General features: G+C 31.4%; 2 protein-coding genes across 3 annotated transcripts; one reads left to right on the top strand and one right to left on the bottom strand.

Annotated features, from left to right (window-relative positions):
- The first annotated feature begins 213 nt into the window (after window positions 1–213).
- LOC120079059 (secreted RxLR effector protein 161-like) lies at window positions 214–684 on the top strand. The gene has a single exon (XM_039033252.1). The coding sequence runs from the start codon at window positions 214–216 to the stop codon at window positions 682–684; it is 471 nt and encodes a 156-aa protein (XP_038889180.1).
- Window positions 685–1,668: 984 nt separating this feature from the next.
- LOC120071808 (probable GABA transporter 2) lies at window positions 1,669–8,641 on the bottom strand. Of its 2 annotated transcripts, none has more exons than XM_039024197.1 (7): window positions 8,476–8,641; window positions 8,104–8,334; window positions 5,087–5,184; window positions 4,152–4,338; window positions 3,916–4,046; window positions 3,560–3,796; window positions 1,669–2,417 (listed from the first exon to the last, which is right to left on the bottom strand). In XM_039024197.1, exons 1-7 carry the CDS (start codon window positions 8,564–8,566, stop codon window positions 2,028–2,030), a joined length of 1,365 nt encoding a protein of 454 aa, XP_038880125.1. In that variant the 5' UTR covers window positions 8,567–8,641; the 3' UTR covers window positions 1,669–2,027. The 2 variants fall into 2 exon arrangements, with proteins under 2 accessions (XP_038880125.1, XP_038880133.1); XM_039024205.1 differs by having other exon boundaries at window positions 4,152–4,248.
- Window positions 8,642–16,140: the final 7,499 nt, after the last annotated feature.

Here is a 16,140-nt window from a genome sequence, read left to right as displayed (position 1 = left end):
ATGACAGATCTAGGGATGATGCATTATTTTCTTAGCATTGAGGTAATACAATCAGTAGCGGAAATTTTCATCAATCAGAAGAAATATGCATTGGAGATCTTGGACAGGTTTCAAATGGAGAATTGCAACTCAGCTACAACTCCAGTTGAACCCAATTTGAAGCTCACAAAGGACCATGAAGGAAAGAAGGTCAACAGTACTCTCTATAAGTAAATGGTTGGAAGCTTGATGTACTTAACAGCTACAAGGCATGATATTATGTATGTTGTAAGTTTAATTAGCAGGTTTATGGAATCTCCTACTGAGCTTCATCTCCTTGCTGCCAAAAGAATCTTACGCTACTTAAAAGGGACTCCTGGTCTTGGCATACTTTATCAAAAAGGAGAAAAACTAAACCTTTTTGGTTTTAGCGATAGTGATTATGCAGGAGATTTAAATGATAAAAAGCGTACTTCAGGATATGTTTTCATGCTTGGTTCAGGAGCTATCTCATGGTCTTCCAAGAAACAGCCATTATCTACCACTAAAGCTGAACTTGTAGCAGCAACATCATGTGCATGTCAAGCCATTTGGTTGAGGAACATTCTTGGGAATTTGCATTATAAGCAAGAAGAAGCATCTATCATTCATTGTGATAACACATCAACAATCAAGCTCTCAAGAAATCCTATCAAACATGGATGAAACAAACACATTGATGTAAGATGCCATTATTTGAGGGATCTTACAAATGATGGAATTATCAATCTAAGCTACTGTAAAAGTGAAGATCAAGTAGCAGATATTTTAACCAAGCCTCTCAAATTAGCAACATTTGTGAATCTTCGAAGCTTACTTGGGGTGGTTTCCTCTACTACTTTAAACTAAATACTAAATTGCATAATTTTAGTTTAAGCGAGGGTGTTAAAAATAGAATTGATTATATTTAGTTTCTTGTTGCTAGTCTTTAGGTTACTTTATTTGTGCTAATCTTGTGCTATTTGTTTTGGGTGGTTAGTTTGTTATTTATGGTTTACTTTGAGCCTATATAAGGCCTAATTTGGAATGAAATAAAGGTACTGCAGTTTTATATCACTTCCTCTCTTTTACTAGTTCTCTCCATTTTTTTCCTATAATTTAGGACACTAAGCAATGAACATCTATTTATTATTATTAATATTCATAATAGACTTTTTTTTTTTCAAAATCAACCCACAATTTAGACATTCTTTACAATTTCCATTCTATTAAAGGTAGCCCATAGATAATGGTCCAAGTCTGTTAGAAACTTCTATTTACTGCTATTTATGATTTCTATATATTGGGCTCATATTCGTTGCCCTCGTGTCCAATGTGTTGAGTTTCGATCAGATGATCCAGCGTGTGCGAGTTTATATGTAGCAATTTCATTTTTATGCGCCGAAGCCTCTATACATAGTTGATATCATTCTATCATAAATATATACAAGCATCTTTGACATTCTTTTATAGATCTTCTTTGATATGAAAAGATGTCTTTCTAGCTTGTGAATTGTAGTTTCTTTATGGTGCTTGTTTCGATTAATGAACCTGTTTTCTTAGTTCATCCATAGAGGAAGCTTAGTTTTGACCATTTTTTTTTCCCACAAGAATAAACATTAAACCTGTCACATTAGGAGTATAAAAGATATATACGAAAACACACTATCAAAAAAGAATTCTAATTTACAATTATTCTCTATATGGACATCATTCCCTTTCACCCACTTGGTAAACAAGATATGTGCTTTTTACTGTACCCACTAAATTTTGCCACCTACATTATCCTTCTTTTTCAATTACCACAGTAATGATATAACTCCTCATAATTTTAACTTTCTTACCCCTTTCCTTATACAACAACACATCATCAAATGCTCCCTTTGGTACTTTAGATACAATCAAATTTCATCTCCTCGTAGAGTAGTAAAAATCCCCACCCTATTTCAAGGGTGGTAAAGATACACCTAGTTTGATCAAAACAATGACAATAATAATATGTTGTCATATATACCTTAGACGCAGATGTTTCAATCGACGACGTCATTGCTAAAGAGCTTGAACTGTTGGGCATCGAGAATGAGCTTTCTAATAGAAGAGAAAGCACCCATGAGACCGACTCCGGAGAAGACGACGATGATGATGAGATTGGTGGAATAGGTGAGGGAAGATTTAGGAGGGTTGTGGGTGATGTTGTAAAGAAGCATTGGCAGGATGAAATCAAGAGGAATGAAACCAATAGCACCAACCACAGCACTGATGTCACCAAAGAAAGGAAGCATTGCAGCAAAAAAGCCACACATGATCATGTATAATGTACGAAGAATGAGCCTTGGAATTAGGTTTCTTTTGGAGAACATTCCTTTCTTTACATCTGCTGATTGCTTCTCCATTATCTCGTATGCCACTTGTGAATACACCTACAATTATACGGTAGTACATCTTCTATTCAATATTTGACATATCATTTGAGTAATATAAGAAAACATTCAATACTATAGAAATATGAAAAGTTTTAAGTACCATAGAGTATTTTCAAACTACTTCTATTTATTGTTTATTGTATGAGCATGTTTTTTTTCCCTTAAAAATAGTGTGGAGTTTATTAGTATTAAAAAAAATATTTATGAAAGAAATTTTTTAATGTGAATGATATTCTTGTAATACCAAGAGTTTTTCCAATAGTTTATTATTTTATTTCATCAATCCTATAAATTTATTAAATGTTTCCTTTATTGCAGTCCGTGAATGACAGTAGTATGAACCATTTTCAATGCACTATTAATGATTTTTTATACAAAATATCGACACATTCAGATGTTTTTTTTTTTTTTTTTCCTTTTTAAATTTTGTCTATGGTGTAAATCATTTTTTTTTTTTGGAAAATATCAGAAATAACCTTTCAAGTTTCACTTTTTAAAACTAACCCGCTTTTTTTTTTTCTTTTTTGAAAATTTCATTAAAATAATTTTTCTCGTTGCTTTTCAGCAGAAATTGACTACTGAAATTTGTATAAAAAGTTAACTTTTTCAATTTATATCCAAACTATCGAACTTTTGAAATTTCTTGATGAATCTTGACTAAGATGACGATCGAGATTCACATAATTTTTCCAGTTTTTACTTAATCTTATTAAATTTTCCAAAATTTAACAATCACACTACCAAATATTACGAGAAATTTAAAAAGATAATTGGCAAATTCATTTAGATAATCAAGAAATCAAATTGAAAATGAGTGAAAACATAAATTGAGTGTAAGATTTGCAAGATTACACAAGATTTTATATAAGATTTGGGAAATATTACAAAAAAAAAAAAAAAAAAATTGAAAAGAGGTAAGAGTTGATATATAAGATTCGAAAAGATGACATAGTATTTAAAAAAATGATGTGGATATCGTTCCATACCGAACAAAATTTTATGGAGGAAGTCTGATCTCATTTTAAAATCTATTGGGCAAATGAAAACTGGAGCAACAAGTTTTTTCTTGGAATATTTGATAAGGAAGCGACAGTTGGAGATGATAGTAGAAGAAATATGAGAGAGATGAGTAGACTAACCAGAGCAATGGCGAGGAGTTGAAGAAGAACAAAGATGACAGCAAGGCCCAGAATCCAAGTAGGAGCCAATGAAGGCCCCTTGTCCGGCATCAAACTCTGCAGTATATTAGACGTTGCCTTATTTCCAAACACCCAATATCCTGACCCACCGATTGCGTAGAAGCTTACAAATATCACACCATAACACATTATTAACCCTTTCACCATCTTCCCACTTGCTGGAGCTGCCAGAGTTGCCTGTTCAAACCCTAAAATCGTTATCAAACCGGACCCTCCTAAATCTAGATCAATTCATTCACAATTAAGTTAAATCAGGTAACTAGCCTCTCACGTATTGAAATATATACTTATTTTACTTGGATTTCAGGCAGGATTCCATTCCCAAAAATAGCTGCTAAAATCGAAATGGATGTGAAAGCACTGAACACCCTTGCTTTTGGTGATGATTCTAATGTATATTCCCTTGTTGGAGCTTCTTTACTTCTTCCTTCAAATTTCAATCAATCGATCAATCAAACAAAAGTTAATGTGTATATATAATATATTATGCATGTCAGCTTGTGCATACTTTGACTAAAAAATTAAGACATACCTGCAATGATACAAGCAGCGACAACAAGAAAAGTGTAGCCCAAACTGAGAATGAGAGAACCCAGATTCACATGTCTAAGAGAGTGGAAGCTTGGAAGCTGAGATAGAACGATCATCACCCCTGTTACTATTGCTATGAACTCGTATAGTTTCATCGATCCATTTGGATTAAGGCTCGTATATATTATCTGTTCATTTCATGTCATCCAAAACCAAATCAATTTTTCTTTCTTTTTCTTCTTTTACATTTCAGCTACATAGCATCTTACAATACATGACTTCAAAAGTACCTATCTTCAATAACTAAATTGTTACAAGATTGAAAGTTAGATTAAATAAAACTTTAGAGATTAAATTGTTACTTTTATGAAAATTTAGGAATTAAAAGTAATTTCTAACCAAAATTAAAAATGTAACCATTTATAGCCCACTTCATTATGAGGCCCCAATTATGATAATAGTTGTTCTTTCCAACTATTATAATATACAATTACTACAACATTATTATTAAACTTCCCAAACATCTCCTAATTATAGGAGTGTAATAATAATTTGACTAATTTATATCTTGGACCTATTTTAAAAAGATGGAAAAACGTTATAATCTTTAAAAGGTAATATATATATATATATTTTATTAATAAATCTTTAAAAAGAAATATAGACTAAGTGTGAATTAAGTGAGGGACCCAACTCATAAATACTCAAAAAGTGGGGGAGAAAAAAAAGAAGGAAACTCCAATACGAAACTTGCACAAGTTCTCATTAATGGGTCGACATTTCACACTAATTGTCGATTAAAGCAAAAATTGTAATTATTAATATTTTGAAAATCTGTGGGTGAAGCTTGTAAGAAATAAATAAGAATGAGATTGATTTGATTACCATAAGAAATTAATGATGAAATAATAGGAGAGATTGAGAGATAACAGAGACCTCAAGGCATTGACCCGCAAGTAAAATTGCTCCAATTCCAACTCCAGTATTGATCGCCGTTTGAATAAATATTACAAAGTAAAACATCCATCCAGATCCTGTACTTCAAAATTACCTAAATAATTACCATCAATTCTACCAAAATAACATTAATCGTAATTAAAATCATACAAATATGTACCTTTAGAAAATGATTATTTGAATTCAGATATCAAAACATCATCCACTTTTGCATATAAATTATTATTAAAAATTCTATTATCATTAACTTAGTGGTCTCTTTACTTTAGCTCACATGGCAATGCTTCTCTAATTTTAATTTTTAACACTTTATCTTTTCAAAATACAATGATTAAGCCCTCAAGTTCAATTTAATGTACTTGATGAGATTAATATTAACACCATGCTATATAACAAAGTGAAGAGATTGTTTAACACATTAAGTAATACTATCGATTATTATTCTAAAGGTTGATGGTTCAATTTAATCCTGTTGATTTTTTTAAAAAATCAAATAGAAAGGCTAAATCATAAAAGAAAATAAAAAATTAAATACAACTATAGGTTTAAATATCAATTTGGTTCTTGTATTTTCGGTCTTGGTTCAATTTGGTTTGGGTTCTTACAAAAATGTTCAATTTAGTACATATACTTTCAAAATATTCTTTTAAAATATAGAGATAAAAATGATCACTTTATGTACGTATAGAGACCAAAATAAACATTTTGAATAGAAATGTCCTTGCACCCTTTTCAATTTCCATCTCCACGAAAATTTTCGTTTATTTTCGTGGAGATCAAATTTCCTACCGGAGAAATTTTTCATTTGTTTTATTAATTCAATCTCAACCAAGTAGTTTTTTTCTTTTTTTTTTTTTTCAAAATTTTCAATGTTTAAATTGATCCTTCACAATACAATTTCAATTTAATATATATATTTAATTTTCTAACAAAAATAATAATATTTCATGTGCAAAAATACAATTAAAATGTTCAATTCTCTTCATTTTTAAAAAGTTAAAATTTCAATACAAGAGCATAGTGTTCAAGTATTACTAACATTTATAGATCTAAAAGCACAAAATATATATATACATATGTAGGTATAAAAGTGTGGCAAGACAGAAAATCGAGGTGGGATCAAGGTTGAGGAATATAATCCCCATCTATCTCCATTTAGCCACCCATTTCATATGTAATCGAGAATCTCCCACTCCATATAGGGTGGGTCTCCACAAATTGAATGTACATCTCTAATTTTAAAAGTACAAATACCAAATTAGACTTAACATGAAAATACATAAAAAAAAAAAAAAAAACATTGAACATCTTAAAAGTATATAAATCAAAATAGTATTTAAACCACGAAAATATTATCAAAACACTAAAAATATATGATTTAGATTTTCTGTACATGTTTGGAGAAAGGGAGACATTGAGGTTAATAAATAGTAGGCCCTTTTTTTCTCTTGAGATGCTATAAATAGTAGGTATGGTATGAGGTGAGGTGTGAAATAAAACTGGTATATATATGAAAGAGACAAATATGTGAATTTCATTTGTGAACTATATTCTAAAATTATTTGAATATGCATAAGAGTAATTTAGCAGTGGAAACCTTACAACCCCAAATCATTAATGTATTAAATGCGGTTTCTATAGTCCAAAAGCTTATGGAGTATGCATTTCCGCGTGGATTAATGTCTCTCTCTCTTTTTTTTTTTTACCCACCAAACCAATGTCACCATTTCCAAATATATACCTTTAATATTCAATCTTCAAATAACATATATGTTACAAATTTTAATCTCAATTAATGATACTACAAAATCTAGTTTGGTAGTTTTTTGAATTTTCAAATTCTTTTTACTATATCCCTATGTCGATTCAGGCTCTTTTTTATTGAGGGACTTCGCAGAGTTGTATTTTATTAATCATTTTACCTAAATCTTAAGAAATCAATTTTTATGAAGTAATTATTCTAAAAAAGATTAATTAAGTATTTAGAAAATTTAGAAAAAATTTATTAAAATGACTCTTTTGTGTACAAAATTATTTTCTAAAACGAGAAACATTTAAAAATTTAAAGAAAAAAAATAAGTATTTATTGTGTTTTTTTCTTTTAAAAGTTACACTAAGAAAATCTAGGTGGGAAAACTCTAACCATGAATATCCAACACCTAAAATAAATAAATAAATAAGAATATAACATGTCGTCATAAATATGACATTGTGACATATTTCTTAAAAGATTTCCATTATAAAATGATGAAAATGAATTTTTTTTTTGTTAGTGCAACAAAGTGTGAGTGGAAAATTCCACTATGAAACTTCAAAAGAGTAGGTGTCAATTACAAAAAAAAAAAAAAAAAAAAAAAAAAAAAACTATATATATAAAGTAAAAGTATTATTTTGGTACTATATGTTCATTTTTGTAATATTTAAATTATCTAATTTTAATATATATACTTTTAATAAATTTTAAATTTGAACTATGTTAAGAAATTTTTGCAATAAAAGCTTAAAAATTTAAGATTTATTAGAAACATATGAACTAAAATAGTCTAAGGACGGACAAATTTCAAAATATAGAGACCAGATTAATAAATCAAAGAACAATCTCTCTTATTTACACATAAAAAAAATAAAAATACCATTCTTAAAAAAAATCAAAGTATCGCATTTATATTGATTAGTAACTAAAATAAGTGCAGTCCGATTATACCCAAGTTTTAAAAAATAGAATATCTACCGAATTGAATTCACTATGCTACAAGTCTATACTATNACCTTTCACTTTGGCATCATTACTTTCCACTTTCCAGAAGTAAATATAAAAACAAATATTAATGAATTACAACTTTTTCGAGTATTTTACGTTTCTAAAACAGAGAATTTCGGAGCAGAAAACTAAACCTATTTTTCTTAATATAGTTAAAACAAACCTTTTGCAAATCGAAATTCGCCGGAAAATGAAGAGGAATAAACCAATTATATATATATAAAAATAAAGTTACCTAACACGTCGGCGGCGAGTTCCCGGAATCGGATGTGGCGGCGCCCGGCTTTCTCGCAGTGATCCAGAACCTTAGACATGAGGAAGTACGAATAGAAAGTCACAACCGCCATGATCGTCAAGCAGAAAAACCCTAATCCCCAACCTAATCCTCTGAACGCGTACGGCAGCGTTAGAATCGTCGGTCCGACAATCGCCGTCGTTAAATGGAAACCGGCATGCCACCATTCCCCTGCTTAATCGTCAATTTCAAAGAAACTTAATCCATCGATTTATGATAAAATTACTCTCGCTATTTTTGAATTTTCAGAGAATCGAAAAAAGTGTGAAAACAGAGACGATCGCAAAATTGATCTCTTCTTGTTTGCATTACCTTTGGATTGGAGGACGAATGTTGCTCCGGCGTCGTTTTGGCGTTCGGCGTCGGTGAATCGGTCGTCGTTGATCGGAGGCTGATTCACCATCGTAGATGTCGCCGTCGACGGACGGTGGAATCCAGGGCCGGTGGAGAAAGCGAGGCGAAACTGAAAATTGAAAGTGCTGGAGCTGGCAACTGATATTTAAAGATGGAATAAGTCAAACACATCATTTTTCCGCTTTTTTCTTTTTCTTTTTCCTTTTCGTTTAAATTTTGGTTTGTCGTTTATCCAGTTGGCAAATTGTTGTGTTTCCATACATTCTCATTTGGATCAACTCGTGGTAACATGCTTTTCAAAAAATTCATTTTTATTTAAATATAATTTCAAACATTTCAATTTCTTTCCAAATAATTTATTTTTAAATTAAAGGCTTGAATTTGTATTCCACATATACCCTTAAAAAAGATAAAAAATATATATTCAAGAAATAATCAATTATTTAGTTACTAAAAAACGCATTAATTATTGAGTAATTGAAAAAAATATATAATTTTTTTTTTATTTCGTTAGATTTGATTACCTACTTAATCTCAAACCTTAATTTAAACCAATATTATTATTATTATTATTATTTTAAGTTAAAAAAAAATTGTTATTTTGATTGAGATTGATTCAATTATCTACCTAATTTTAAACTTTAATTTAAAACAACATAAAAGAGAGAAGGAAAAAAAAATAAAGCAAATGAAAACACAAATCCAACATATTTATCCTCATGCCTCTTTTCCATTACTTTATTTGTTGTTTTCTGCTTCATCTTTTATTTTCATACGATTTCTCTTCAATATGTCATAATCAATAGAAATTTTGTGTGCATTTACAAATTTAAATGGAGAAAAAACTACATAAACTCATAACAATAAATTACAATAAATCTCCCTCTTTATCTGATATTTATAGACATAAAGCTATAAAAGCAGAACATGACATCAAACAGATTATCGAAGATTGACAATTTGAATTCCTTAAATCTTCAAAATTATAAAATACTTGTATGTTAAATATTGAGAATTGAAAAAATTAGTTGTTATTTAAACCTTGAATTAGACGAAGATGTTAGCTTTATATAACCATCCAATAAAAATGACAAAAGAGAAAATTAAAAGCTTCCTCGCTTAAATATCATTAAATGTAATACATTTTTTAGATAGTATAGTGTATAATCCCTATTTTGGGATGATAAGAATGTCGGCAACCAATTTATGTAAATGACAAATTGTGGAGTATATTTCTTTTCAAATTTAAAAATAATACTCAATTATATTTTAAAATAAAATTCAGAATACTTATTCAGTTCAGGACGTTAAAATAAAACTATATTTAGTTGAATTTTTGAATGTTTAATCAACAAAACATAATCTTGGGTGTCCTATTAAACTATTTATGTATAATACTCTAAAAAAATATTTATAAATTTTAGATTTTTTTTTATATAAAAAATTTAAGAAACCATATAGTATGAAGGGTTAGAGATCCAAAACTTTTGACTTTTAAAAGAATGAGATGCCTCTCAATGTCGGCATACATACATACAATCATTTATTATAATATTATATTTTATATATTAGATATTATAAAGCAATTGGATGTTACATAAAACATTAAAATTTGTCCCACAAAAAAGAGAGAAATACTGAGGAACAACATTTATATTTTTCTGGAAAAAAAATACTTATATTTTCTTTCTGAAGTTTTTTTGGTGCATTATTTTTTGGATAAAGTTACCTGAATGGGTAAAGTGTAAAGCAGTAAAAAAAAAAAAAAATAAATAAATAAAATCGATAATAATGATAAAGCAAAATGATAAAAGTATTCATCATTTGCACTTGCAAACACTAGATCAATGGCCTGTCAACTTGTTGTATAAATTCGGTTGATATCAAGAGTTTTGATTCCTCAATAATATAAAAAGAAAAAAAAAAATTAAAAGAACATCGAAAAAGAATACATGTGATATGGAAGATTCAAAGAAAAACAAGTTAGGCTTATGTTGAGAGTACATACAACTCAATGTTGTGACGGATAGGCTTAGAACTTCAAATTAAAAAACTGCACCAGCATAAATCATGTAAAAAAAAAAGCACATTTGTTTTATAGCCAAATTGCATAACGTTAAAATTACACCATATTTGTCCATTTTTCCACTACTCGGATAGTCTTATTCTTTCCTCTGTTTTTACATAATGGGTATTCAACCTTATCCTTATTTCATGTCTACCCCATTTAATGGTTAATTTTTTTTTTTTAAAGAGTAATATTTGGATGTAAGATTAGTTGCACTTATCCCTATGTATCTCGTTTTTATTGATAAAAAAAATAAATTAAAATATTATCCGAAAAAAAAAGCATTTGACCAAAATGTTTGGACAATTTGGTATGGAAAAATTAAAAGGATACTGTCCTTTTAGAAACTATTTAGGAAAATATTGTTGTTTTCAAACTATTTGTAAAAATATTGTTGTTGTTGTTTTTTTTTAAATAAGTCGAGAATTGAAAATTCGACCTAGATAGGTCGAATTTTGAACCCTCGACCTTCCTTTCATTTGTACGTCGAACTTTGAACCCTCGACCTTGACCTTCCTCTATCAAAAGATCGTATTTCTAAATTTTCATAAGGTCCCCCTGGAATTCCTATCTCCTTCTTTTTGCCACTGAACTTCCCAATCAAATTCGAGAGCGAGATTATGAGAGAGAGCGAGATTTTGAGTGAGAGCGAGAGCAAGATTTTGAGCGTGAGTGTGAGCGAGAGCAAAATAGCGAGATTTTGATAGAGAGCGAAAATACCGTACAAATTTCCTTTTTTTTTTTTTTTCCTTTTTAATTATTACACATTCCACCTTCTTCTTTCTAATCCTTTCTTTCTTTCTTTCTTTCTTTTTTTTTTTTTTAATTTTCCATTTTATAAAAAACAATTTCTAAAAATATTTTTTTTATTTTATTTAAACTATTAAAAGAATAAATTAACAAAAATAATAACTCATAAAAATAAAAAAAATGTAAATTAAATATCTCATTTATATAAAAATAATTACAAAAATCAATGTGTCCCACAAGGCGGACGTCGTCGATTTCGAGCTAGTTGTTATCGTCGACTTCGAACTTGAGGTTGCTCGGGTCTTTCTTGATGTTGCTCTGGTACCTCTGCAAGCGCTTCATAATATAAATATTCATATGCTCTCCAAGACCCCGACCATGTCCATGCACGTATAAAGACGAAAGGACCAGCCTTTGAGTCATAATGTCCTGAACCAAATGCTGGCATCATCATCATCGAACTAACATAATCAGTTTGACTCTGCGTCTGCGTCATAGGAGCAACTCTTCCACATTATGTGCAACCTCATCAACTCATCCTCTTCCTAAATAGGTCCTCTACGTCTAGGAGCTGTGGAGGAACAATAGGTATATCGTACATGTAATGAATTTCCTCCATATAGCTTTGGTTGTCACTACATATAGCAAGAACCTGGTTCGGATCATTTGCAACCTCACGGAGTTTATTGTTGTTCGATCTCTGTGAATTATAAAACAATTAGACAATATTTAAAATAAATTTAAATTAAAAAAAATTAGATAATATTCATTCATTTACCAGATGACCCACAGCTGCTCCCGGACGAGTGACGTAGCGTCTTGTGATATTATTATACCAATGAATATATTATTGAGTGGACTCTGTGTCAAACTGTTCAAGAGAAACCCCCACTACAATAAACCTTGCACGATAGTGCCATCACACTACCAAATGTGCAACTTTTCGGACCAATCTCCAGTTCTTAAGTCAATATCATGCAGTACGGGTTCAGTATTACAAAGCGATGGACATTCTGCTGAAAATCGAATTGTCTCATCACCCCTGTCAGAAAGATGCCACTCACCAATGTGAAACAATGAGAGGACTCATCGTCGCCATATGTTTTGACCATTCGTACAAAAATAGGCAAAATATGCACAATAATTTTGTACGGCTCCCAAATAACCTGAAACACACAATATTATTATTAGAGAATATTAAAGACAAATATAATAAAAATGTGAATAAAAATAATCAATTAGGTTTTAGTGTAATGTACCTGTTCAGGTTGAAGCAGATCAAACATGTATCTATATTGGTTGACTACATGTGTGGCTATCCTAGTCACACACAAAATTTGTCTTTCCACCTAAATTTTTAAATTGATAATTTAGAATTTAAATTAACTAGATTAGTGATATAAAAAAATTAAATTGAACTAAAACAACATACCGAGAACCGTAGGCTCGTCTAACTAACTGAGCGTCATTAACATGATGTGCTGTGGAGCCATTGTCGGAAATCGCTCCCAAGCCCATAGTTGCAAAAGTATGAGAGGCCCAACTATCTCTCGAACCTCAGGTCTTGTGTGCTTTTGGCATAGTTGTCTATACAACCATGCCAAGCCATGCTCTTACCCACGAATACCGCCCTGCATCATGGAGGTTAGCTAACAGTGGCAGAAACATCAAGTGAACAAATGACTTGATTTATCTGAAAACAGACTTCCACCCATCATTTGTAGTATATATGCTCGTGCATATCTTATGACAGTTTCTTCGTCTGCATCATCGTGAGCTCACAAAATTGTGTCTCCTAACCATATTAAACTTAACCTTGATCCTTTAATCTTGTTGGCAGGAGAGTTCGTACCGAGGTACAGTTGACAAACTTCTAACTAGTCATCGTACATCACTCCGGACCAGCTCACTGTCAACAGGTAACCCCAACAACACTTCTATGTCTTGTAGAGTGATAGTGCGCTCTCCAACATATGGAATGTATGCATCTCGGACCTCCATTTCTCGACCAAGGCTGGTGATCAGATGCCAGTCCAACTGATAAATCCTAATATTGGCAACCCCATAGAATCCAGATGTACGCAGTAGCGGTAGTATTCGGAGGGTGGAGCGGGATAGTGCGCTGGAGAACTGCCTTCTCGACGTCTGCAAGATATTTCTCAGTAGTACGATCTCGCCATACAACATTGAATCAACAGGTTCACCCTACTGGTCGTTACAAACATCGGATCAACAGGTCCTAGGTTTAAAGCCATGATCTGAAAAAAAAATATTAAAATTGACTATAATTGAATAGTAGAGAAAAGTGTGAGGATAAAGAATAATATAAAACTTTATTGATTACAATAAAAAAATTGAATATACAATAGATTATTATAAAAAAATTAAATATACAATAAATATATAAAAAAATTGAATTACAATAAATTATAATAAAAAAAATTGAATATACAAATAAAATTATAATAAAAAATGAATATATAATAACAAAATTATTTATTTTTCAATCCTAACTATCTGGGAGCCCGTCTTAGTAACGAAAGGACACTTCCTTCGATTATGCCCTGAACTGGTTACAAATCCACATCGTTGTAAGTGGCTTGGTTCTGTCCAATCCATCTCGTTGTATAACGTGAACTTTTGGTCTTACCAGGTTTTCTCAACAACGATGGATCAGGATGTAAGGACGGGCATATTAGGGTGCATGATCCAGTAATCTTTCATGCGGTACAGGTTGAAATTGAGGAGAGTAAACATTCAGCGATACGTTGACGAATTTGTAGTAGTCCTCAATAAAATCTTCGTAGTTTATGTTAAAATGTGAGCAAACGGCCATAAAATGCGAGCATGGAATGTCCGAATGCTTGCCAACTTGTTACATGAACAGTACCGCTTCGGACCTGTTTAGCCTCAATATTTGAACGTTTCCTCCTTTAGCATTGAACTATGACGTCCGGTCTTCACATTGAAAGCACACATTCTATACCAAATCGTATGATGTACTTTATGTTTGAATTGAGATTCGTGCAGCCATTTTAGTATTAATAATATTCGATTTTGAAAATAAATTGGTATTAAAAATATATAATATATTGATATTATATATATATATATTAATATAAAAATTAATATTACCGGGTGTATTTATCTTGACGCTCCAATGCATCCCTTATTTCTTCTCTTCTTTTCTCGAAATAGTTCACGCATTTGAAGATATTATCTGAGCAAGAGCATTTATAGGCAACATTCGAGCTCCTTTGAGGACTCCATTTATGCACTCTGATAGATTTGCATCATCCACCCATATCTGAATCCTCCAACATGTGCTTGATTCCATTGCTCTAAACTAATGTAAAAAAAACTCAGACAACTCTGATTTATTTTTTTGATATCTTCAATTGCTTTGTTGAACTTTCGAATTTGAAACTAACACCCAGCATGATAAACATAATTTTTCAATGAATTAAATTTATACTTTTTATTGAAGTTGCTGACGATATGTCGTAAGCAGAAACGATAGTGACATTTTGGTCTCGTCCAACCATTTGCTGGATTGTTCTCTGCTGCAATTATACCAGCATGTCAATCTGAAATTAAACACACCTCTTCGTGTGTTACAATTTCTCTTAGGTGTTTCAGGAACCATCCCCATGAGTCTGCGGACTCTTCATCAGCAACGGCAAACGCAAGTGGAAGTAGATGGCTGTTCGAGTCAACTGATGTAGCAATCAACAGTTTTCCTCTATATTTGTCGTACAAGTGTGTACCATTTATCTGAATGATCGGTCGACATTTATTAAAATCTTTTATACAAGGACCAAATGCCCAAAATACAGAAGTTAGGATAACATGACCTTTAGTAAGCATTTCTTTAACTCTCCACTCTACGCGTGTTCTGGGATTGGTCTGCTTAACCATATATAACCATCTATGCAATAATTTGTAAGGCTCATCCCAATCATCGAACACTTTAGCCAACAATTTTCTTTTTCCCCCCCATACCGAACATGATATCCAAACTTTGATTTGATGTTGGACTGTAGTTGTGCCACACTGATAGATGGTTTTTCTCTTACGGCGTCACAAAACTCTAGTGCAATCATTGATGAATCCAATTACACGTGACTTTGACTTAGTTCTAAATAAAAACATGTATGCTGCTCATCAACTTAGTGATCTCGAACAAGTCATGCGATTTTTTCTTTATTGCACGAAGTCTCCACTTGTAACCTTCCTCCCACTTCTTACACCGAATTGTCCAAATCATCGGTGTAGATTCAACAACCGCGTATGGTGCGTGACGCTTTATAGCAAAACATTTGACCGCGTGTTGTATCATTTTCTTGTCTTGACAAATCATTCCTTTATATAATTGCATATTGTCAATGTCCACAGGAGCTACAATTGGGTCATGTTCCCGAATGCTATCCAATACATTCATATTCAAATTATTGAATGTATCTGAAAGCATCTCATGTTCATGACCATCGAAATCCAACTCTTCAAATTCGTCATCCGTTTCTATTATGAAGTCTTTGTACAGGTTGTTAGCCGCCATATCTTCATTATCACATGGCAATGCAACTGACTCTGAATCAGGATTGATACATTGAGTTGGATCTTCAAACGGGTTAAATGATGTATCAGGATCCACCCCTATCATATTTACATTTACATACAAATGCACTACATTTGGCACTGGCATTGCCATTGAGAACATCAAGTTCATAGCTTGTGCATTCGAAATAGGGAATGACATATATCTTATTGATCCTGATGGTTCTAGATTGTCTACACTAACATCC

Source organism: Benincasa hispida, chromosome 1, assembly GCF_009727055.1.
Source record: "Benincasa hispida cultivar B227 chromosome 1, ASM972705v1, whole genome shotgun sequence".
NCBI classification, from domain to species: Eukaryota; Viridiplantae; Streptophyta; class Magnoliopsida; order Cucurbitales; family Cucurbitaceae; genus Benincasa; species Benincasa hispida.
Note: the sequence above shows the minus strand (reverse complement) of the source record. Positions and strands in the feature narration are given on the sequence as shown.